General features: G+C 45.2%; 1 protein-coding gene across 2 annotated transcripts in view; it reads left to right on the forward strand.

Annotated features, from left to right (window-relative positions):
* The window catches only part of LOC8027059 (putative extracellular sulfatase Sulf-1 homolog), an 86848-nt gene that overhangs the window by 56826 nt on the left and 6607 nt on the right, over positions 1 to 23415 (forward strand). The window contains exons 11-15 of one of the 2 annotated variants that reach the window (XM_029979455.3): positions 108 to 241; positions 2878 to 3224; positions 6022 to 6194; positions 9049 to 9191; positions 13055 to 13172. In XM_029979455.3, the coding sequence (XP_029835315.2) occupies positions 108 to 241; positions 2878 to 3224; positions 6022 to 6194; positions 9049 to 9191; positions 13055 to 13172 (915 nt within the window). Of the gene's footprint in view, positions 1 to 107; positions 242 to 2877; positions 3225 to 4264; positions 4934 to 6021; positions 6195 to 9048; positions 9192 to 13054; positions 13173 to 23415 lie in introns of those variants that run through there. The other variant, XM_029979461.4, reaches the window with a different exon arrangement.

Here is a 23415-nt window from a genome sequence, read left to right on the forward strand (position 1 = left end):
GTCACTGGGACACCTCCAGAAACGGACTTACTTGGTCTGTCGAAAGGCTAGACGGATGTCCTTGCTCGAGCTTTAGTGAGGCTGGAGTGATTCGAATTCGTGATTAGCTTTCAGGCCCGTCTTCATGGGGGTGAGGGCACGGAGACGTGCGGAGGAACTTCAAGACGGTCTGGACTTGGCCGATGACTCTGCAGTTTCGGCGTTCCTCAATGCGACGGTGGAAGAGCTGCTACAAGAGGAGGTTAGTGTTCTTCTCTTTCCCTCTCTCTTTTGAGGCTGTTTTGACTCTTAATGACATTAGAGCACCATATAGCTTTTTTGGAGCAGAGCAGCACAATCTAGAATGCCATCTCTCGGCGACTAGTGGCGAATGCCCAAAGGTTCTATCTGCGGTCACAAATGCATAGGGAACATGAAAAAATATTTTTTTCTTCAATATAATGGGTATGTACAGAATGACAAAAGTTTTTCACATAATAAAGGAACATTTTACAATAACTTATGCTGAGTTGTGTGCCACATAAGAAAGTAAATATTTAAAAAAATTTCCTGAGCTGCATCATGCATCAGACGATGCGGCGCCGGGGAGGTTGATTGCTCGAAAGCAGCTAGAAGCTGTGTGCATCAATGGTCCCTCAAGCTGTTTGGAAAACTCGTGAAAAAAACGTCGCACCGTTCACGTGACCTGCTCTGTCAAACCCAAAAAGTCCATCTTTGCTGTGTAAAAAAAAATTGTCTGCTTCATTGCCTTGGAGATTGCCTTGTCAAAATTTTTACACGCATCCAATATTACGAAAACTTTAATGAAGTGCTTAGTGCTTTACCAACTTCACGACAGACTAGTTTCGAAAAGTGGGAACTTGGCGTTCATTTCTTAATCAGCCGTGTTGCGTTGATCTTCTTGTGTTCTCCCGTAGGGCCTCCTGGAACTTCTGAGTACCATGTGGCTCGCACCGAGCTGCTCTGTTGGCTATGCTGTCGGCAAAACACGCAGATCAAAGCATTGCGTTACTCTGCTCCTAGGAGCTATATAATAATCAAGACAGCGATTTGAATTTTAAAAAAAAATCTATCTTTGAGTCTTCTCTATTTGGTGTTTATCAGGAGAAGAGTTTTAAAATTTATACTTGTGTCTGTTGATAAAGTCACATCCCAATAACTGCTCCGCCGATTGCAAATTCTTCTTATGGCACCTGCGGCGAATTCTCTGCCGTCTTCTACGACACCCAACACAGTTTCTGCATCGGTGGCATTCGGCACAAAAAGCAGAGCGATGCGACAGATCCTAGGCCTAACCACTTGCACAAATTCACTGTTTGAAAATGGATCATAGCTTGTTTTGTTTGTTGACATCAGTATATTTGATAAACGAAACATCTCCAAAGTCTGGGTTATGTTCCTTGAGCCCGGGTTCGGTGGCCGTGTGCTGCAAGACCACGCCATCGATTGCTTCTGTAATTTCTGTAGGAATGGCACTGTGATGTGCACTCCCGCCGACGTGCCTGGCTTGGCGTACCCACTCGCCGTGCTTTTTCGCTTACTTGCTCGAACGTGTAAAAAGTAAGTGGATAAAACTGATAAGATTTGCACGGTTGCTATTTAAACATGGTCAGCATAATTGCGAGGGTTTTTCAAGCTCCCGGAGTTATCGGACTTCTGGAGCATGCAGAAAAACCCCTTACAATTAACCAGACCAAAAGGGGAACACTTTTAACTACCACATTCTTTTTTTCGCCTTAGACTCGCATGTATGGTTGCCAGAACCACACCCGTGCTTTGAACACGCTGAGTGAGAAACAGTAATTACTGAGAGTCGACGAACGGTAATTTGTAGGAAGTATACACCGCACTTTTATGTATAGTGGCGCATAGCCTGTGCCTTCCGCCTAGTCCGTACGTAAACATTTCCCATGGATGTCACACTTTGAGAAATGTCCGCTTTATTAGCTCACAAAGGTGCTTGTATAATGCATAAATCGTCGTTAACATGCTCCGTCGTTCACAAAGCCAATCATGCTTTTTCATAATGGAAAATCTACAAAAAAAAATGAATTCTTGTACAGTCCGCACCTGTAAGTAGTCTGTGCTGTGTAAAGTTCTAATTCTTAAACATGTATAGTGCGCGTCAAACTTAACGCCGTCACAGCATTTGCCGTTTCTGACAGTCCCTGCGGCAACCAATTGAACTATCTGAGGAATGTTTGGGCTCCCAATTTCTATCCCACCCTGAGAAAGCATTCTAAACGTTTTGGTGAAAAATTGAAGAGTAAGTTGCCAACACAAGCTCAGTGTTTGGGAACCCAGTGGTGGCATTAAGTTTGTGGAGCAGTGTACATCTAGGTATATAATTGAGGTTAGGCAGGTAAAGGAATGAAAAATTAAGGTGCCTCAATCTGGTCCCCTGTTAACATTGCAGACTTATTTCAGTTGAATATAAATGAAAAAAAGTAAAAGCCAACAGAATATTTGCTTAAAAAAAACCACACTCGAGAAAAAGAAAAAAAAAAAAAAATTGTGGAGAATCTTAGTTGGCGGTTTCACCAGGATTGAACCTACGCCGAATATAGGCAGTTGTTTAAATGAACTTGAGGTTGTTTGGGTTGTCCTATCTCTATTGTTGTTTTTTGGTCTTCATTGAATAGTCTGCGGACTATAGACATTTGCAAGCAGCCACACTTGGAAGCTGATCTGGCCATTGCGGATGGAAAACACTTCGCTTGGCGCCAGTTTGGAAACCGTTGGTACGCCTCAGTAGTGCATGACTATTAGACGATATACGCACACCAGTGGCAAGATGGCGGCACCTTGAGGCCGTACTTGCAGACATCTATAGTCCAAAAGATATGGTACCATAAACAACTGTGGGCGCGCTCCCAGGTGAAGCTGCTCCCCAAGGGGTCACCGCCGGCGCCTCGCAGTGAAGTGGTCCTGGGAGACGAGCCCAAGCAGGACACGCTGTGCGGACCCGAGGGCAAGTGGTGCCTAGAACCGGCCACGGTGCCCCAGAAGCGGCGCCACCTGTGGCGGCACAAGAAGGAGCGCATCGACGCCATCATCCGCAGGCTGCGCCAGAAGCTGGAGGAGCTTAAGGACCTGCGCAAGACCATGAAGAAGAAGAAGCACAAGCACCATGCCGCCAGGACCAGGCTGGCCGCAGCGGACACTCCCGAGGCCGGGGACTGCGTCTGCAGGGAGGAGCGGCTCGGCGTCATCCCTGTCGGGAGGTGAGGGGCTGACAGTTCGGTGTTCGCAGTTTTGTACATGTTGTAGGCTGCCCCAAAGCCAGCAGTGTGAAGAATTGATGACACCACCACACACTCGCCGTCTTTGGCTCACTACCCATGTGCGCGAGTTTTCTCAAATTTACTGATTTACCGTATTTACTCGAATCTAACGCGCCCTCGATTGTAATGCGCACCCATTTTTCGAGGTGCGAAAAAAAAGAGAAACCACGATGGACCTCGATTGTTACGCGCACTAGATTTTGTAGGTTGGATACAGAAATGAAACTTTTTCTCACTTGGAAAAACAAAGGTTTATTCCAAATGCTTAATCTTGCGATGAAATGAACGGCGCTGTCTCTCGCCGGCAAGGTCGTCATCACGACGCCGGTCCAGGGCAGCGCCCGTGGGGCGGTATGCATCACTCGTCATCGCTGTTGGACGACATATTCTGCAAGCGGGTCTTCTATTTCGGCGAATCGGCCCTTCTTCGGTCCACTGAATCCCTTCTGCGTTGACTTGCTGGCCAAAATCCTCTCTTTCTGCTTGCGCCAGTCCCACACGCAAGTTTCTAGAACGCTAAACGCACGTGATGCAGCCCGATTTCCATCGCGGTCCGCGCACAATATCACTTTTCTTTTGAATACAGCATCAAGGTGAACGTGGCTTGTCTTTGCAGTGGGAACTTCCATGGTCATACGAACACAAGAAACACACAAGTTGGCTACGCTCAGCCTCTCAGCTTCTCAGTGCGTAATGGAGCGGCCATTTTGAAATGTTGATGGCGATATGGTAGCGCAGTTTTGGATCGCACTCGATTCTAGCGCGCATACGATTTTTGGACCTATTTCCCCGTAAAAAAGGTGCGCGTTAGATTCGAGTAAATACGGTAGTTGTTTTCGACGACAGTCAGCAAGGTTCTAAATGGAACCACATGTTTATTTCCACTAATTATAAGTTAATCGACAGATTTTTGTTAATTATCTCACTTATTGTTGTGATTTGTTTCCTTCATTATGCCTACACTGCTGACCGTGCTACAGATCCGGCGTGCAAGAACGGGAGGAGCAGAAGCAAGTGGTGTGAGGAAGCACACGGAGTGGAGAGGGGTGGAAATGGCAAGAAAGGGAGGAGCAGAAACAGCTGGTGTAAAAAGAGCGAGCGGAATGAGGAGGAGTGGAAAGGGCAAGACAGCGCTCTTCCCCTCTCTTGTTGACCTAGAAAATTCAATGCAAAGGCTTTGTATCTGGATGGTGCTTAAAAGGGAAGGGCATGCAGTTTCTCTTCAGTGAAGCATGAATCTGCCATATCTACATTCAGCAGCAACGATTTCCAAGATATTTAAATTCGTAGTGAGGACCTTTCTTCATATTTTCATGCTCCGTGAGACGTGAGTTTGCTATGTTAACAATCTGTAGCATCAGTTCCCGTTTGTTTTAATTTAAAAAAAAAAAAAAAAAAGGAAAGAAAAAAATTTTTTTAGGGAAATTTTATTATGTGACATAAGCGTCCTAAAATATCACAAAAAAAAAAAAAAAGTCCTTGGGGAGTTTGGTGTTTTTTTTTTAATTATTCAGAAACCACGCACTGCCAAATCTGAATTCAGCACTCGGGAACATGTTATGCCATCTCGTGGAACTATGCTGAGTGCAAGTTCGTCTGCTTCTTGCACAGGGGGCTACAATGATGTCAGAACGCCAAGCTCTTATTGGCTGATTAGAAAAAAATAGTGGGTAGACGTCAAGACATCTAGCATTGAGGTCTACCCACTATCCTTTCAATCAAAGCTAATTGCAGCTTGGCGTCGTTCCGATGGCGCCTCAACTCCTGCTCAAGAAGCTGACGACTTGCTGTTTGCATAGTTTCGGTTTCAATTAAGTTTCGCACTTTCTTACAAGCTGGGAAGCTATCGGAAATCAACTTCCGCACGACGGTGGCACTTGTCAAACACGGAGTCCCGCTGACACGAAAGACCACTCCACAAATGACCTCAATTGTGCAGTTTAACTGCTTTTGCTGCCCATTCTTTATGTGACAGCAGCAGTGAGGACTGGGAACGGGGTTGGTATCAATTGATTTGAGCTCCAACGGCAGAGTTTTATTTCCGAGGCCCCTAATGTCGACAGGTGCTCGTTGGAGAGCATCATTCTAGCTTTCCAGGCTGTCCCGAGCCGGGGCACACACTTTATATGTGTCCTGAGCCATAAAATACTGTGGAACAGAAGAAGCCACAAGCAGTGCCCTAACAAACAAAGGTCTCGTGAAAACGTAAGAAAAAGGACTCTCATTATTGCATTTAACAGCTTTTCCAGGCGGCACTGGCATCACAGAAGCCAAGTTGTCGACGGACCAAAAAAGACGGGTATCAGATAGAGCAGTCTAACCTGCAGAAGTGATGGTGGTGGGTGTGGGGCACCCTGTTTACATCTAAGATTTTTCAAATTCATGGTACAATCCAATATAGCCACAAATGTTTCAAATTTTTGTTCCAGCTTTTTTTATAAATTGCAAGTTCTACGGTTAAATTTCCAAAACTTGTTCCGGGCATTAGTATAACCATTTTTTTTTCCATATGAAGTGCAGCTTGTTGACTACATTTTGATACATCATAATGAGCCAAATAGCACAGAGTTTTCAAAATAACTAATAAACTTTTTGTCCTCCTCAGAAGCCTCGTGGTATGGAAAAGAAACAGTTGTATGTGTTTGTTTATCCCAAAGAGCAAGTTAAACTTGGTCACTAATGAAGTGGAGACCTGACGTCGGGTAACGCTATAGTCCCTGACTCTCTTTGTTGCCAGCCTCGAAGATTCTTTTGGAGGCGAGCCGGGCCGGAGGACGGACGAGAAGACTAAGCGGAAAGAGCGCAAGTTCCGCCGCAAGTCCAAGTTTGAGAACACGACGTGCAACCTGGAGAAGATGAACTGCTTCACCCACGACGACAACCACTGGAAGACGCCGCCGTTCTGGACATGTGAGGCTGCCATTTCCTCTCCACGTTCCTCGGAGCTTGTTTGTGCCGGTTTTTCCGAGGGGATGTGAGGGTCCCTAAAAGGATCGAGCTCCCGCATAATTTTGGGTAGTCGCTGATCGGCCTCAAAATTGGTTAAACGCACTAATAGCCGCATCTAAACTAGTAACCCGAATTACAAGGCACCATCTTTTCTTTTTTGCAAAGTTATTACATTTTTAAATTTGCTTTAAGAGGATCTATTGAAGACATTGGAAATGTGACGTGAAATGTCGTAACATGGAAGAGTACAGCTGACTCCCGACAGGCCACAAAAAGTTTTATGGTGTGAAATAGTTTCTAAAAAACTCATGCCAGCAAAAAAAAAAAAAAAAAAAAACGAAGTGCAAGATACTGTGTTTTGTAGACTTTCTGCTTGACTTGCAAGTTATACGTCGTGTGACGTTGATTACTCCACTGGAGAGCGTGGGAAGCTTTGAATGTTGGCTTTGGAATAACCTTCGTTTGCCGGTTTCTCAGCAGTTATTTTGACTTTAAAAAAATAAGTAGCGGGCCGGGAAGACTTAAGCCTATGTGTTCCAAAAATGTGTTTGCCGTAAAATACCGGGCGAGCACCCACCCCACTTTCAGTGAAAATTGTGTTAATCGAGACACAAGCGCTTGTCCAATCAAGTCAGGCGCTTAAAGGGCAACTCCACTCAATTCCGAAGATTTCGGGATAATGAGCGATTTCGAATTAAAAAGCCCTAGTAAAAGACACTACGTCGTTTGCTTCGCGAAAAATGGGATATATATTTTTAAATCTAATTTTAAACACGAGCGGAAATCGAAACCGAAACTTCGGCTCCGTCTGGCAACATTGGCCTCGGGCCGCCAAGTACATGGCCATCACGTGGTATGAGATGTCACGTGATCCTCGGCCCAACGACGGGCGGGATGGGGGCGGGCGTGCGGCAGGCGCGAGTGTCGTCTGCACCACACTCTTCGCCACGTTATGGTGTCTACGGCATTCGACGACGTATGCACAACTGCGGCATAAGTCTGCGACTCTGCGCACGTGGTGTCCTTAGTGTGGACGAAACTCCGAGAGGCAATAATCACAAACGGTGAGACGACGACGGTGGTTGTGACGCGGAAGACGGCGGTAACGGCGGGACCACGGCGGGACCAGGGGAGGCGGTTGGTCTGCTCCCAAGAAGCGCGCTGCGCAGGCGCGTACGCCAATCACGTGGACACCGCTGAGCGCCGAGAGGCAACGTTGCTGACGTCATGCGCTACGGTCGATCGGAGAAGTAAAAAGAAGCAAAAGGGGGCCATGATGATGACGTTTAGCCCAATGTTGGCTCCGCCCATGCCGTAGCCTTGACTGCGCTGTTGGTTGCGCCTGAATTCGCCCGCTCGAGTCAGCCGATTTCGGCAACTTGGCGAGTTGCAAAGTTTGCCGGACCGTTTAAGAAACATTTAGACAGAACTGCGTCGTAATGTGGTCTTCCTAGGCGATACTGAAGAGGACTGCATTGTTTTTTCGAAACCATAAATGAAGCGGAGTTGCCCTTTAACATATAATTTTCTGAGTTCCCAAGTTTGGGAAATGTTAATAGTGGGCGCCTCCGCAGCGTTTTATGGTAGTTTGGGTAGCTGAAAAAGTTGCCCCTTTGCAGTCAAACTTTTTTTTTAGATTTACTGAGTGTTTTTCTAAATGTTTTTTAAGGAAAGATACGGCCCCGAAATTTCATTTTTTTTTTTTAGGATAGCACAAAAAATGAGTCGGTGCACAGCATATATTTGTCTTTTTTAATGATCTAATGGGAGAGCGTACATCACTTGCAAGCTGTCCACCTTGAGAAAGCACCGAAGGAAAATATTGAAGGCTAAAAGTTGTCACCTTTCTTTCATTCGGATTCAGAACCGTACATACTTTACAGAACTTCCGCATTGAATGACGAGTTCTCATTCTCCGATTTCAAATCTGAGAAGCGTTGGAAGTCTGAATCGAAAGAGCCGATTTCAACAAGCACTAACGCAGGAGCAACCACGGAGCTGCCTCCTCCAGTGCGTATCACTTGTGCGGAGTGTAGAATTACGAAACTATAAATAGCCCCAGCTAAGCGACACACCGTGCAGATAAAGCAGATATAGTTCCTCGAAGACATAACAGACTGCAATAGTACATCCCTAGCTGCATACAGTTTCGCACTTGGGCGTGAGCTCTTTTAGGTATAATCGCCGTCGGCGTTTACTCTGTCGAGGCGTACAATGCAAACAGAGTTCCTCCTTGCGACGGCGAAATGATGCGACGTGCACTCCCGTGCTTGCACACATTGCAGTCTTGACCCTTCTGTTTTGTGCGTCCCCGTTTCCTCCCCTCCCCTTCTCTCTCGTCTTCTGCGTGCTCTTTCACCATATGCACGACCGTGCTAGATGTACACCTTCTAGATCACGAGTTCTCAAACTGGAGTCCGGGGAACCCAGGGATGCCACAGAGCACCCTCTGACGTGCCCCCGGAGCGCCCTGGAGGCGCCTCCGGAGCTCCCCGGGGGTGCTTTGAGCTCCCTGATTTCTTCAGCCACCCCCGCCACTAGGTGAAAGGTTCCTCCAGCTTAAGTGCTACTTTGAAAGATCTGAGCCTAACGGCGATGCATACAGCTCCCATCACGTCATCAGAGAGCCATACAGAAACTGCTACAAACTGAGGATTTCGCTACTCACATCTTTTTGTCACCGTTTCAAGGTATCAGTTTGCACGTTTGATGTTTCTTTGCAAGGGTTGGACCACCTCCTGCTCCGATGGACCCCCGAGAAAGGCCAGGAGGTGAGAATGTGCCCATTTAGAAGTTTCTTTTTCTCCTTTTTCAGTGGGTCCTTTCTGCTTCTGCCAGAATGCGAACAACAACACCTTCTGGTGCCTGCGGACGATCAACGACACCCACAACTTCCTCTACTGCGAGTTCATCACGGGCTTCATCACCTTCTACGACATGACGGCAGACCCCTACCAGGTGGGCTCCTGCTAGCTTTTCCTTTCGCTGACAAGTGCCACGACTGTGTTTTGAAGCATGGAATACTTTATAGCTGTAGTCGGTGACAGGTTAAGAATTCAGGGGAAACTATACTCCCAGCTCACTTTCCTTTAGCAGAATGAACGCAGTGATGGAAGCGCCATTTGCGCCAAACTGTGCCATGAACAAAAGTCTGCTACATCTTGCGCCGTTTTTGTTAAGAATTGCGCCACACTTGGAACAAGGTAGGCCAAAATGAGGCAAGAAATAAAAGTTATATTATTGCAAGATTTTAATATTTACAGATGTACAAAGAAACGAAAATAGTACAGATACGTATTTCACAGCATCTCTGCCCCACCGTACACGGTCGATTTCCTTTAATTCGACCTTGACAGGACATGCGAAATTGGGTCGAATTATCCAAAAGTCAAATGAAAAGATGCGTGCGAAATTTTGAATATCCAGCGCTTTAGATCAGTGGGCTGACATTTTTGTCAGCCCACCTGTTTTTTTTTGCTGACGGGCGCGGCCGGTCGCGCTTGTAACTTGCTCACTGCGTAATTTGGAGAAAAAAAAAAAGGTCTGTTTTCATGTGTTACGCACGGCCAGTCGTGCTTGTAATTTGCGCACCGCCGGTTCTCTAGGTCGAATTAACCAATATTTTAGATTTCAAGATCGCAATAACGAGTATTCTTTAGAAGTGCATGGGCTTTTGCCGCCACATTTCAACAGGATCGAATGAAAGGATGAGTCGACTTAATGCAGGTCGAGTGTAGTTTGTTTCATTTTAGGTCAGAGCATAGTCGAAGACTCAAACATGTTCAACCGTGAAAACAAGTAGTACTAAAAGTGCAAGTCTAGGGGCATTCGCTGCGCTCGATTGGTTTAGCCAATGAACGAACATGTACAGATGGATGATGAATGTGATGATGTCACACTTTTGACGTGAGTTGTTTGGATCCATTGGCTCTCATGGCATTGCCTGTGCTTTAAGTCAAGGTGAAACGAGGTGTAGAAATGGCTCGTCAACTGCGCTGGGCTTGTCTTCACTTGAATTTTGAGGCGATGTTGGCGTTGTCGGGAGCTCAAAGTCGCGAGGAAAATTTTCAAAATAGTGCTATGGCAGTTTCTCTAATAAGACAGAACCAAGGTCTTTTACTCCTGATAATATATCTGTCGCTTGCATTTGGCACACCCAGGATTTTTAGTCTGGGAGGGGATTTTCGAGCTATAGCTCAATAATTTTCGAGCTAGTATAGTTCAATAATTCAAGTGAAAACATTCGGGAGAATGCAGAGTTATTTCGAACTGCACATATTGATGGTAGTATATTAAAGAGTTTAATTTAAAGTCTCTCATTAATTTGATCTTTTTTTGCTGAAACTAATTCTGACTCGAGGGGCCTACAAGGGGAAACCTCACATGATCCCAAAAGGTTAAGGAGAGTTAAAAAGAAATAAAAGATGGAGTTTTCTTAAATATTTACATGCAATTTTGCCAAATTTAGAGTAATCAGTTGCTTTTCTGCATTCATAACGCAACCCCAATCATAGCTAAGCATATCTTTTATATATTCGTAAAATGCATTTGGAGATGCTCATTTTTATATATTTTGCACCGCTTTATATAAAGTAATTAATTAGTAAATCACTTGTGAATGTGTCTCTAAAACGCGTTTACTTGACGTGCTTCGTAGCTTTTTTGCATAGAAATCTTTTTGTGTAATTTTTATTATTCTGTGTACATGTTGTAAACCTTTTATAAAGTAAGTAGGAAAAATATTTATTTTGTGCATGCTTCATTGTGAAATTTACTGCATTGCAAAGCTTGCCTTTCTCCAGGCCTCGGGCTACAAAAGTTTGTATCTCCAGAAGAAAAAGCTACAACGTTCAAGGATAGCTGAATGCTTCTCCCAAGAACTTGGCTTTCACATGTATTTCTTAGATAAATATAAAAACTATGACCCAGACCACCATTGTACGATCTGACGTAGAAACACCCTAAAATCAGCGGAGTAGGGCCTTCATAGAAGAAAAGCAATGCTATCATATTTTGACATATTCTGTGGTGAAGCATTGCAGAAACACAGCTCCACTTTTCTTTTCATTTTCCCAACAACTACCACGACTTTTACTTACAAATTTAGTCTCATGTGTCTTGTATTTTTTTTTCCTCTTGTTTCCTTTTCTTTTTGTACACATAACTTCAACTGTTCCTAAATCTGGGTTACACAATGTTTAGAACAAGTATTAGACTTATGCGATGCCCCATCACTATTTGCTTTCTTTTGTCTGTGTGAATCTTAGGTTTGGTTTTCTCTCGCACAACTCATTTCTAAATGTGGCCACACATTGCCTTATATCTAAAAATGGTCATCATTTTTTTGTTCTCTGGCTTTGGAGGTTCACTAGTTCTAAATTTGACTCAAGCTCAACTTTATCAGTGTTTTGTAGGTACTGTGAGGTTTACTCAATGATAAGAGGTAGACGTGCATAGTTTTCCAGCAAATTTAGTTTGGTTATAGGCCACATGCACCATTATACAAAATGGCTTTTGTTTAACAATCTGCATCACAAATTGTTTTCGGTGTACCATCTATGAACACAGTTCTTTAATTTCTGTGGTTTCTTTCTCTTCTTTTCATCTAATACCCCACATTGCAAATAGGTCTGTATTATGTGCATTTTTGAAAGCGGTAGCTTTACAGAGCCAACATACCTCAGAAGTCCCATAAGCACGAAATGTGCAGGTCAGTCAGCATGTAGCCGCTAAACAATCTTGGAAAAGATGGCAACCATTGCCAGGAATCAAACCCCGGTTTGATCCCTGGCAACGGGATCAAACCGGGGTTTACAGCACGCTTGGTCAGCAGCACGCTTGGCTGCTCGGTCAGCAGCCAAGCGTGCTGCTGACCGAGCTACGGTCCCAGCACGTAGGAACGGGGGGATCTGATGCAAGTGGTGCGAGAAGGTGTGAGGAGTAGAGAGGGGTGGAAAGGCAAGTAAGAGAGGAGCAGAGAAAGGGCAGAAAAGCATGCTTCCAATCTCTTGGTGACCTAGAGAATTCAGCTCAAAGGCTTTGTGTCTGGGAGGTGCTGAAGGGAAGCACTTGCAGCGTCGCAGAGTCAATGGTGTGACGTAATCTGTTTCCATACAAAACCCTTCCCTGGGCATACCTCGAAATAAGAGCACCGCCCACCCTATAGAGCTATCACATTTATAGGCATTTAGCAGAGTGACCAAACACACAGCCAGTTTTTTGCTACAGTTGCTACAGTCTAGGCGCAAACCCTGGTTTGTGCCTAGGTTTAAAATTTCAGTTTAAACCAGGCTCTGCTGGCATCTTTTTGATCATGTACCATGGTTCAAGATTTCACATACTCTGCCTAACTTTTGACTGTACTTTAAACTCCACTTTGTGCAATTGTGACATCTGCTTTAAAAAAATTAAGCCACAATTTTTTCTTTTTGTTCTCGAGAATCATATTGAAGATTAAAATAACTGGCCTAAAGATGTAACAGCAAGAAAGCACAAAACGAACAGAAGCTGTTACATCTGTTCCAACACGCTCGTCAAAATCTTCTAAAGATGTATTCTTGGCAGATATTCGAGGTTGTTTGGTAGGTGGCTTTTTCAGTTTGTGTTTGGCGGATCGTGCTCTTTATATTCCAGTCATATTTTATAAATAATGCCTTTTGGTAGTCCAGTAGGACAGTGCCTTTTTATGCTAGCTGTGTTTCACAGACAATGTTTTGGTCATATTTCAGTTATGTTTGACCAACTACCCTTCCCTCGCTATAATGCCAGAGAGTGATTTCTTTTCAAATAAATGAATAATGTTTGTTTTTGTCACTCTGCAGTTGAGGAATGCTGTGCATGACCTGCCTTCTCAAGTGGTCCAAGAGCTACACAATTCTCTGGAGCGACTGAAGCGCTGCCGTGGTGCCAAGGAGTGCCAAATGAGATACAGGGGCGAAGGTAAGTCCTCATTGCTGGTCACCTCACATTGTCTCATGCTTCGATTTTGACAGTTTTATACGCATGGATGGTCAGTACAGTGTTTTATTTAACACACCTCAAGTTGCCTGGTTAGGGCATTATATGAGGAGGGATACAAAATTTGATGATACAAAATACAATGTGCAATCATGCATGCACAAAAAAAGAATTGTATCAGTCTAAAAAAAAAAGGAATAAGAAACAATAGAAGTACTGATAACTACGATAGGACGAAATTCACACATACACATGTCTCATTCCTGAGTGCCGTAAAGTAATAATTCACAGGATGCTTTAAATTTTTTTCTATCTGCAATTTTCAAAATATAGGGCATAGAGTTCCACTTATAAATGGCAAGCTACAACAGGGAGTTGAGAAATTGGTTAGTACAACAATTTTGTAAGCAAATTAGCTGAGGATGGTTGTCTCCAAAACAAAATTTGATAAGGGGGAAGTAATGACTGCTCCTTGATGGGAACATTAAAATACATAGTAAATGTTGTGAATGAACGCAAGATGGGAAATCCTACGTCTGGCATCCAATGAAGCCAAATCCACTCTATATTTTAATATATAAAACATGCTTCTTGTTTTGAATTTTTTCTATTTAATTAATCAGACAATCTTGATAAGAAGCCCATTTGATGCCAGCATCCTCAAGCTGAAACTTGACCAATGATTTGAAAGCTAGAAAACAAGTTTCGGTAGATACTAAAAACAATTTTCGTCTAATGAGCCCCAATGATCAACTTGCCTTATTTACAATGTAATCAGTGCGTCCATGCCAGCTTAGGTTGTCAGAAAAAACAACTCCCAGATATTTATTTTTCTTAACTTTTTCAAAAGGGGCACCGTTGATTATGTAGTTGCAACACATTGTGGTTTTAGTCGTTGATACAGTCATACGTATGGTTCTGTTGATGTTAATACCCATTTGCCACATACAGTGTAGACCGCATATAACGTATGTCGCGGGAGTCGAAAAAATCCGCACTATAAGCGGTACCGCACTATAACCAAAACATCAATTTTTCAGGCCAAAATACATGCCATGAGACAACTTACACTTGTGAAAAGAATTTATTTTATGTTAGATGAAAAATAAAGCTTAGTTTGAGGAAAGTCGTTATTTCACCTGACTAGTACAGTTCTGTCTCAAGTGTGTTACACATTTTGAAAGAAATGAGCAGCTTTTGCCTGGCGCAGCCTTTTAACGGCGTCGCGGGTTGCGGACGGACGTTGAGAGCGTTCAGGATTGCTAACCCTAATCACTTTTCTCCGGAGATGAAAACGCGTGAAAATTCGCATCCTTCACACGGTACGCGCCAGTAATACCTTGAACTTGAGCGCACGCATGAAATGCGCCAAATAAGAAATCCGGGCGATGTTCGAGGACACGAATGCTTAGAAATCACCACTGTAGTCGAAGTAAACAAACACGACGACACGGGCGTTTTTGCCGTCTTGAGAACGCCGCCACGACATCGCCGCACGAGTAGGTGGATCTTCCCTTCTAGTACGTGCTGGGTTATCATAGCGACGCACAACGAAAATTCACAGTCAAGGATAGCGCTTTTACGCGGAACGATGAGATGAACGCCGTCTACGACGACGATCACAACCGACGCCGTGTTTGCGGATAGGAGCAGCCGACCCGCGACCGGCATGTAACGTGGTAACGCGCGCAACCCTTCTCCTCGACCTGCGATTGGTCTGTCGCTGCGGTTGTTTGTTTCCAACGCGGCGGAGGGACGCACGCACGTGAACGACACGTGCGTGCGTCCCTCCGTCGCTATGGCAACTAAAGGCTTTCGCTTCTTCCCGCTTCTTCGAGCAACTCGGCACTCGGCTCTGGAGCAACTGCCACGCGAGTGCCGCTTGCTGCTCGCGCCGTCAGCGCCGTTATCTAGTGTCGCACAGGGAAGCGCGCTCGCTGCTCCGGTCGTCGGCGCGGCCGGCAGGCTGTGCCAGAAACCGCACTATAACCGGTATTTCCCTTCGCGCGCCTGCATTTTAAGCGGTATGTAAATACATGGAGTTCTATGGGAGGCGAACCGGTGGTTTAAAAAAACCGCGTTATACCCGGTCCTGCACTATAAGCGGTTACGTTGTAAGTGGTCTATACTGTACTACAGTCGCCAATCGATTTTTCAGACTTCGCAAGGACCGAAAAAACATCAATATAATAGAGCCGTCCTAAAAATCAGCAGATTAAAAAACTTTCCTTTATTACGTCTAAGCGGGCTTTAAAAAGCCGTAAATAGTGCCTTGCTTCAGGTTACGACTGCGCGCCTTGTTTTAGGCTATGCCTCCGCTTGCGTTCGGCAACTTTCTGTTAGCTTGAGAATCGCTGCCTTCTTTTCTAGCGTTATGGTCGAGTACTTTCTGTGTTTCTTACCAACAGATCGCGATGGTGGACGAACAGATTGGGCAATGACGTCCAAGCCAGCGTAGTCCGAAAGCACGATTCCCAGAGTCGAGATGAGAGGCGCAAGTCCATGACTGCTATGGCAAATTAACAAAGCAAAATGGAAACAACATTGATAATAATAACACGCAGCTAGAGAAAAAAAAAGAAAAGGCCGTACAGCGTCACTTAGCAGTAGGACTTAGCACTATTTAAGTAGCGCTGCCCAACCAAGCCAGTCCATGTGAAGCCAACATAAAATCCGAAATGGCCGCTTCTCGGTGATGTTTTAGCTGATCGCTTGCAACAATTTTGTCAGAAAAATAGAACTCTCGGACTTCAAGCTGTCCGAAACATTGGTTGGAATGTGCACTATTTCTATCGGGAAGGTCACGGTTCCCCCTTTAGGTCTGAAATATTGAAGAAGTCTGAATTATCAACGTCCGAAAAATCTGTCGTAGCTTTATCTGTAATGTTACAAGACACAACCTACCGGAGCTCCGAGCAACTTGAATTCATTATATCGAACACGTCCCGATCGGCCCAACCCGCCGACGCCCCGCTGGACCCACGATCGACACAAGGGCTTTTTCGACGGAGGCAGAAATGCTCAGTTCGGATTTACTGCCAATGCAATTGATGCCAATGCGATTGATGCCATGTCATTGAAAACCGGTGTGCACTCACATCGGTTGCAATGCACAGCCAGGTGCCCCGAAGGTGACTGTTTTAAGGAAGCAGCATGCTCTCTTGCGCGATCATTTAGACAACGCCCAATGATCGCGCAAGAGAGCATGCTGCTTCCTTAAAACAGTCACCTTCGGGGCCCCTGGCTGTGCATTGCAACCGATGTGAGTGCACACCGGTTTTCAATGACGTGGCAATCCTGGGGCGATACAGCAAAAAACAATTACAAGGGAAATTCATGAGGCGTATGCAATAAGGAAGGGTGCAGATAAGTGCATAAGCGAGCCTTCTGTGACTCTGTCAGAAAAAGAGTGTCTATTTTTTGGATAAAGAGTGGGCACATGGAAAGTGACATGGGTGTTTTTTAAAGTGTATATAAGACTATGTTTTTCCAGCGCCTTGTGTCGTCGTCTTCTTACCTTGTCCTAGTCTTTCGGCGCTTGTCTTTTCCCATTATGAACCAACTGGCCCAACTCACCATTTTGTTGCTAAAAAATACACTCTGCACACACGCAAAAAAAAAGAAAAACAACTTCTCATCCCAAAGCGTTTGCCTACGAAAAAAAAGTAATTAAAGAAAAATATAAGCTAAAAAAAAAACTTTTTAGCACGGTGTTACAAGGTGGAAGTCAAGAGATGAGAAAGAAAAAGGCTGCTGGGAGAAGAGCGTGGGGGTTCAAGTCATGGATGCCTAAAAGTTTGACCCGAATGTTGTCTTCTCGTGCCGCATGCGTTTTAAGCAACTCTGTCAACATGTGAACAACAACCGGATTCCGATTAGCTGCACTGTTAAACACGAAAAGAAATTCATTCCATGCAAAGAGAAGAAAGTTTATTCCATCCCCTTGAGCTGCGGCCATCAATACATAGGGCAGACCGGCAGATGCACCAATCACAGACTCCGCGAACATCACAATAAAGTTTCTAAGGCCTCTCCAAATTCCTATCATCCTGTAGGCATACATGTCGGCTCGTGTTCGCTTTGTCATCCCCTCTTTGATGAAACAAAAATCCTTGGGGGGGCGCATGACAGCAGATTCGGCAGGGAGATCATAGAGTCATTTGCCATGACCACAGCAAACAACAATTAACGTGTCAAACCCTTCCCTCCAGCTGACAAAAACTCAGGTTGAATTTCTGAAATCTGAGATAAACCCACCTCTCTCACTTGCACTTCACGTTTTTATCTCCCCTTCTCTCTCCTTTCCCTCCTGGCTATATGTCGGCTGCTCACTGTGGAAATTTTTACTTGTCTGTTGCTAGTTGAAAGATGTGGTTGTGTTGTCTTAGTTTATTTGTTTTATTCTTTCTTCATCCATGAAAGAGAGGCTCTCGGCCTTACAACAAACTCATCGCGGAAGTTTGTTGTAAATGTTTTTTGGCTATATCGAACTGATCGTAGCGTTTCCTGCTGTTTGTTATAAACAGGTTTGACTGTAGATGGCGCCAGTGTGTCCTTTCGTTGTGAGAGGTTTTAAGGCACCCAGTTTTAAGAGGTTGCAAGAGTGTGAACGGGCCTTAAGTAGCGTGAGAACTTCCCTCGCATCGATTGCAACCGTCGGCGGGAACATCGGCGTTCCTACTGCTTCGATTCTTGAACAGCTCGTCCATAGACTCGCAGTAATGCTTCATTCGTACGGTACCATTGTCATGACTTTTTCTCGTGCAATACTGCTAAGAAAATTGGTGGGGTGGCTGTCGTGACCGTGACACACAGAAACTGAAACATTGCAAGCGACTACAGATGTAGCGCTCGCCGAGCTTTCCACATCGGCCGACCGCCAAAAAAAAACATATCATCCAATCGAAGGTCGGCAAAACGTCAAACATACTTTCTGGGAAATCGTATCATTTGGGAATATACGAACCGGTAAAAAAAACGGCGCAACTTCATGGGACCCATTTTGCGGCGCCGATCGCGAACGTACAAGCCAAGAAGTCATATCACCCAGAAACGCATCAAAGAGGTAGCTCTGCATTTCGTCACGGAAAGTAGCCTGCGCCACCTAGCCTCCAGATTTTGTACCACGCGGGTGTACGTGACATCGTAGGTTCCCCCCCGAGCTTACCCGTTACAACTAAAGCCCCTTCATGTTTCAAAAGTAGCGCAAGGTGCAACAATGCACGAGGCACGTGCAACGTGCAGCCCTTGGGAAGATCATGGTGGCACAGCGCAGCAGAGAGCTACATTTCAGACGCCATGTTCTTCCCAGAAGTGGCGTGCGGCACGTGTCTGGAGCATTTCCACAACAATGAATGGCGCCGCTTTTCCCAGGATAGAGGAGCTTTAGTTACAACCTGTTTTGTGCATTCTAGTAAGTTGGGGTCTATTTAACATATCCACGAGGCAGCGAATTGAATGCGTCTCGGTTAGCCGCTTGTCAGCGCTGCTGCTGGCCAAAGAGGGCAACCACAGGCCGTGCCAACAAACAATTGGGCACGAGCACAGCGTCACGGTTCATTCGTGCACCGGGACTCTCGAGCTACGACGGAGTTCAGTGGTTGCAATCACAAACTGTCTGAGTCGCAGTAATTGCGCGTAAGACGGTGCTACCCTTTGAACCAAACTCCATTCCCCGGTCAGTGTGACCTCAGTATTTTTTAGCTGCTCACGTCACACAGAATATGATTAAAACGTAAAAACACTCTTCAAAAATCATTTAATTTAAAGGTTGTAGATGAGAAACAATCCAACAAACACCGAGCTCAATATGCCTGTTTCTTTCACTTGGCCGGGGGGCTCAGTAGCGTCCATGAGAAGCGACCAGAAAAGGGGCACCACAGCCTACGCTAGCGTCTTCGATACGCGACCATTTGATGCTGATACGAGGCAGCATCCTTGATTCCCACCGTGTACAGTAGGCTCACGATAATTCAAACTTGGATATTTTATACTTCCGATTAAATCAAACAAATGAAAAAAAGTTTTTGCTTGCCCTGCTACGTTTTTAATGTATTCATAAGCCGCTCAATTCGAACGGCGTTTTCGTGTAATTCATACTTTTTGTTCCCGAGGCCCCGTTGAGTGTGCTTTTTTCTGAGCATCGGTGCACCGCAGAGAGGCAACACCCGCGGAGCTTGCTTTCGCGGGCGTTGCTTTTCCGCAGTGCACCGGTGCTCGGTGAGAAGCACACTCGACGGTGCTCAAGGGGCGCCATGAATAATGAAAATAGGCACCACACAGAAATTTCCATAGCAACTCGCGCGGACGCTGCGCAGCATGGCATAGGTTCACGTCACAGCTTCCATGCAAGTTTCTACGAAAACTGCCACGCATTCCCCTTTTTTATCGCTCGTGTGTCCCCCGCTAAATGGTTCAGATTAGACAACTTCTTGGCCTGATGAACAAACTTAATTTTGTTTTGAGTCGTCATGTGCTGTCTAAACAGTCCACGATAAACAACATTCTTGAGAAATAAACTAATGTCATACATTTCACAAATGTTGCACGTGTGGCATACCTGCTTATGATCAGTAGGTCTGTTTAGAGGAAATCATGAAATATCTTCTCTGTATGTCTTGCCATTCATACGGCAAATGATAATTTTATCTTGCATGATATTTAGATTCATTTTTGATAATTCAAACAAAATTCGTGGCTTCCTGGAGTTCGAATGAAGGAGAGTGTACTGTCAGGGTTCGTGCGGGTTCTTGAAATCCTCAAAAACCCTTGAATTTAAAAGTTGCGTTTTCAAGGCCTTGAAAGTCCTTAAATTTTTACAGATACTTGAAAGTTCTTGATTTTCGAGTTTGGCGACGACATTTAGCAGATGTTTCTGAATGCCTTGCCACACTGGAATCAGTTTCGGTTCCGAAGGGCATAGCCAGATCCACCTCCAATCCACTCTTTTGTGTTATTTTCGGTACGAGATCAGAAGTTGCCGGCGTAGAACATAAACTGGTGTGTAATATGTGCGGTCGGAATTACTGCAGCAACTCCAAGTGAGAAATAATGCCAGGGAAATGCAAGTTCCAACGCTCGTGGCTGAGCAACGACAGTTATAGGCACTGGCTTGCACCGGACACGCCGAATCCAAATCGGGCTAAATGCAAGCCTTGCTCAAAAACGTTCGACATTGCTGCTATGGGAGAGTCGGCGCTGAAAAGTCAGATGAAAAGCGCCAAACACGATGCGAACATGAAGGCGGCAGTGAGTAACCCGATCAAGAACTTCTTGGCACCCTCTGTAAGTTAATCGTCCATGAACCCAACGTCCGTGGATCCAACGCATTTACAGTCGTCGGACTTGGACGGTGTTTGCAAGAAGCGTGAGCTAGTGACTGATGCAGAGATTCTGTGGACACTAAAAGTAACTGTATCGCACTATTCCTACAAGTTCTGTTCACAGACAAGTGACTTGTTCAGAAGAATGTTTCCCGACAGCGAAGTCGCTCGAGCCTTCTCTTGCAGAGAGCAAAAGTTCTCGTACGTCGCGTGCCATGGTCTCGGACCTTTTTTCTTATCTTCTCTCCAACGAGAGGTAGATTTGTGCGACTATTATGTTGTCCTCTTCGACGAGTCCCTGAACGACTACTTGCAACAGAAGCAGATGGATGTTCACATAAGGTACTGGGATGCGTCACACAAGGTCGCCACGTGGTATTACACATTTGTGTTTATGGGCCATTCAGAAGCACAAGACAGTGAAGAGAAACTGCTGAGTGCCCTGGAGCCTCTGTCGTTGGAGATCATCCAACTGTCAATAGATGGACCGAATGTCAACTTGAAGGCTTTCAGAGGTCTGCAAGAACACCTGCAGCTGAATTATTTGGTTCAGTGTTTAGATCTGGGCAGCTGTGGCTTGCACACAGTACACAATGCTTGCAAAGCAGGCGTCACAGCCAGCAAGTGGGGACTAGATGGCCTGCTCTCAAGCCTGAACACATTGTTTCAGGACGCCCCAGCGCGAAGGCAGGACTTTATAACTGTAACCGAGCAGACACTGTTCCCGTGCAAGTTTGTTGCGCATCGATGGGTCGAGAATGTTACAGTTATTGAACGCGCTTTGCTTCTTTGGCCTGATCTAAATAAGTATGTGGAATCCGCAAGAAGGAAAGAAGTGAATCTTCCAAAATGAGCTTCCTTGCAATGCCTGTCTGACTTCTGCGATGATCCGTTAGTGCTGGCAAAGCTCAACTTTGCTCTCGGGGTTGCCATGATGCTTCGGCCTTTTTTCGTGGAATATCAGGTCAACAAGCCACTGGTATTCTTCCTGGCAAAAGACCTTGAAAGTGTGGGGAGAAAGCTGGTGACGAAATTTGTGAAATGCTCGGTTCTCTGCTCGGCAACAGGCATCACCAGCATGCTCAAGATTGACATGGGCGATCCAAACAACCACACCCCACTTGAGAAGGTAGACATTGCCCATGCGGCCCAACAGATTCTGAAAGCTCCAAAGTAAGTGCAAAAGATGCATTTACATTTAGGATGCAGTGTAAGCAATTCCTTGCCGCTGTAGCAAAGAAGATACTTGAGAAGAGCCCACTACGATTACCCATAGTAAAAGGCCTTACTTCACTGGACCCCAGGCAAATGTGCTGGAAGCCAGACGAGTGTCTGGAAGGCATCAAAAAAGTTTTGAACTCCCTCACTGCGACAAAAAGGATCAGTGATCATCAAAGGGACACTGTGCTCGCACAATACGCCGAGCTATTGCAAGAACGAAGGCACGATTTGCAACAGTTTGAAAGAACTTCGGACACCTTGAACAGGTTTTTTATGACCTCCTGAAGATCAATTCGTCACACAGTGAACTGTGGGTAGTCGTTAAGCTTCTGCTTGTCCTCAGTCACGGACAAGCGAGTGTTGAGAGAGGATTCAGTGTCAATCGGCAGGTCGCTGTGGAAAATATGAAAGACATTTCCTACATCTCGCAGCGAATTGTATGTGACTCTGTAAACAAGGCAGGTGGCATCTTGAATTTACAAATCACAAAGGAACTCGGGACGTCCGTGGCTTCTGCAAGGCACCATTACCGTGCTTTCTTGGAAGCCAAGAAGCGGGAGCTTGAAGATGCAAGGCAGGTGAAAAGGTGCTGCATTGACGAAGAAGTTGAAAGATTGAGAAAGAAGAAGAAACTGGAAGTAGCTGTTGCTGAATTGACGGCTTCAGCCAACAATTATGCAGATAAGGCAGAAGCCACGAGTGAGCTTACATGGATCATTAAATCCAACAGCCTCAGGAAGACTGCCATAAGCAAGGCACAGGAAATTCTGAACATTGACCTCGAAGTCCAGAAAAAGCAATGTGAACTACCATGAGCATTGGGCAAGTGCTTGTTTGGTGTATATTTTTTGTTTAACATGTGGGACATGGCAACGTGTGTTGTTAATGTGCTTCTTTGAATCTAGCATACAAAAAGGAAAGCCCCTTAATATCTTGTCTCGTGCAATAAATATTATATTTTTAACGCTTTTAGAATTGTGTTTTGTCTAAGTAAGGCTGTCTGGTCCTTGAATTTATCCTGGCCAGGCCTTGAAAGTCCTTGAAAACCCTTGAATTTTTGTCTTCGAGGCCAGCATGAACCCTGACTGTGTGATCTACGGGAGTTTGTATGCGTCTGTCAGCGAGATAACATCTCGCAACCGTTGACGTGGCTGTGCAAAGTCCAGCGGCGAGGGGGAGAGCACATTTTCCTAGCGATCATGTAGGTGTTTTTGTTTGAACTTCGCCAGATTTCACCAGAAGGCGGCATTAACAGCTACAGCTGCGAAGGAAACATTTATGCTGTACAAGACTGTACAAAATGCTATTGCGTTTCAACTGAAATCTGCGCACCATTTTCGCAACACTTTTTTTCTTGCTTTGTCTCTGTTTAACTTTCTTTGTTTCGGCAAATATGAAATCGCCTCCCTTTCATCGCCTGACCACGTTATCCGCACGTGAGTCTGGGCAGGAGCGTAATCGTGTGGCGAAAGATAAACGTGCGAATGCTCCAACGAGCATCAAGCTTTTGTTGCATTGTCAGCTTGGGGGTGGATGGAGTGTAGCGCCATTTTCTAGAGCTTTATGTTAGAAATATGTAACTGCATTGGTCTGGTTATGGATGTTTTGCAAAGCTGTGAGGTTGCAACCAAAGTGTGCAGTGTTTGTGGTGTTGCCAAGTGTACGTACGTAGATTTACAAGC

The sequence above is a fragment of the Ixodes scapularis genome, unplaced genomic scaffold (assembly GCF_016920785.2).
Source record: "Ixodes scapularis isolate PalLabHiFi unplaced genomic scaffold, ASM1692078v2 PGA_scaffold7__128_contigs__length_106722199, whole genome shotgun sequence".
NCBI classification, from domain to species: Eukaryota; Metazoa; Arthropoda; class Arachnida; order Ixodida; family Ixodidae; genus Ixodes; species Ixodes scapularis.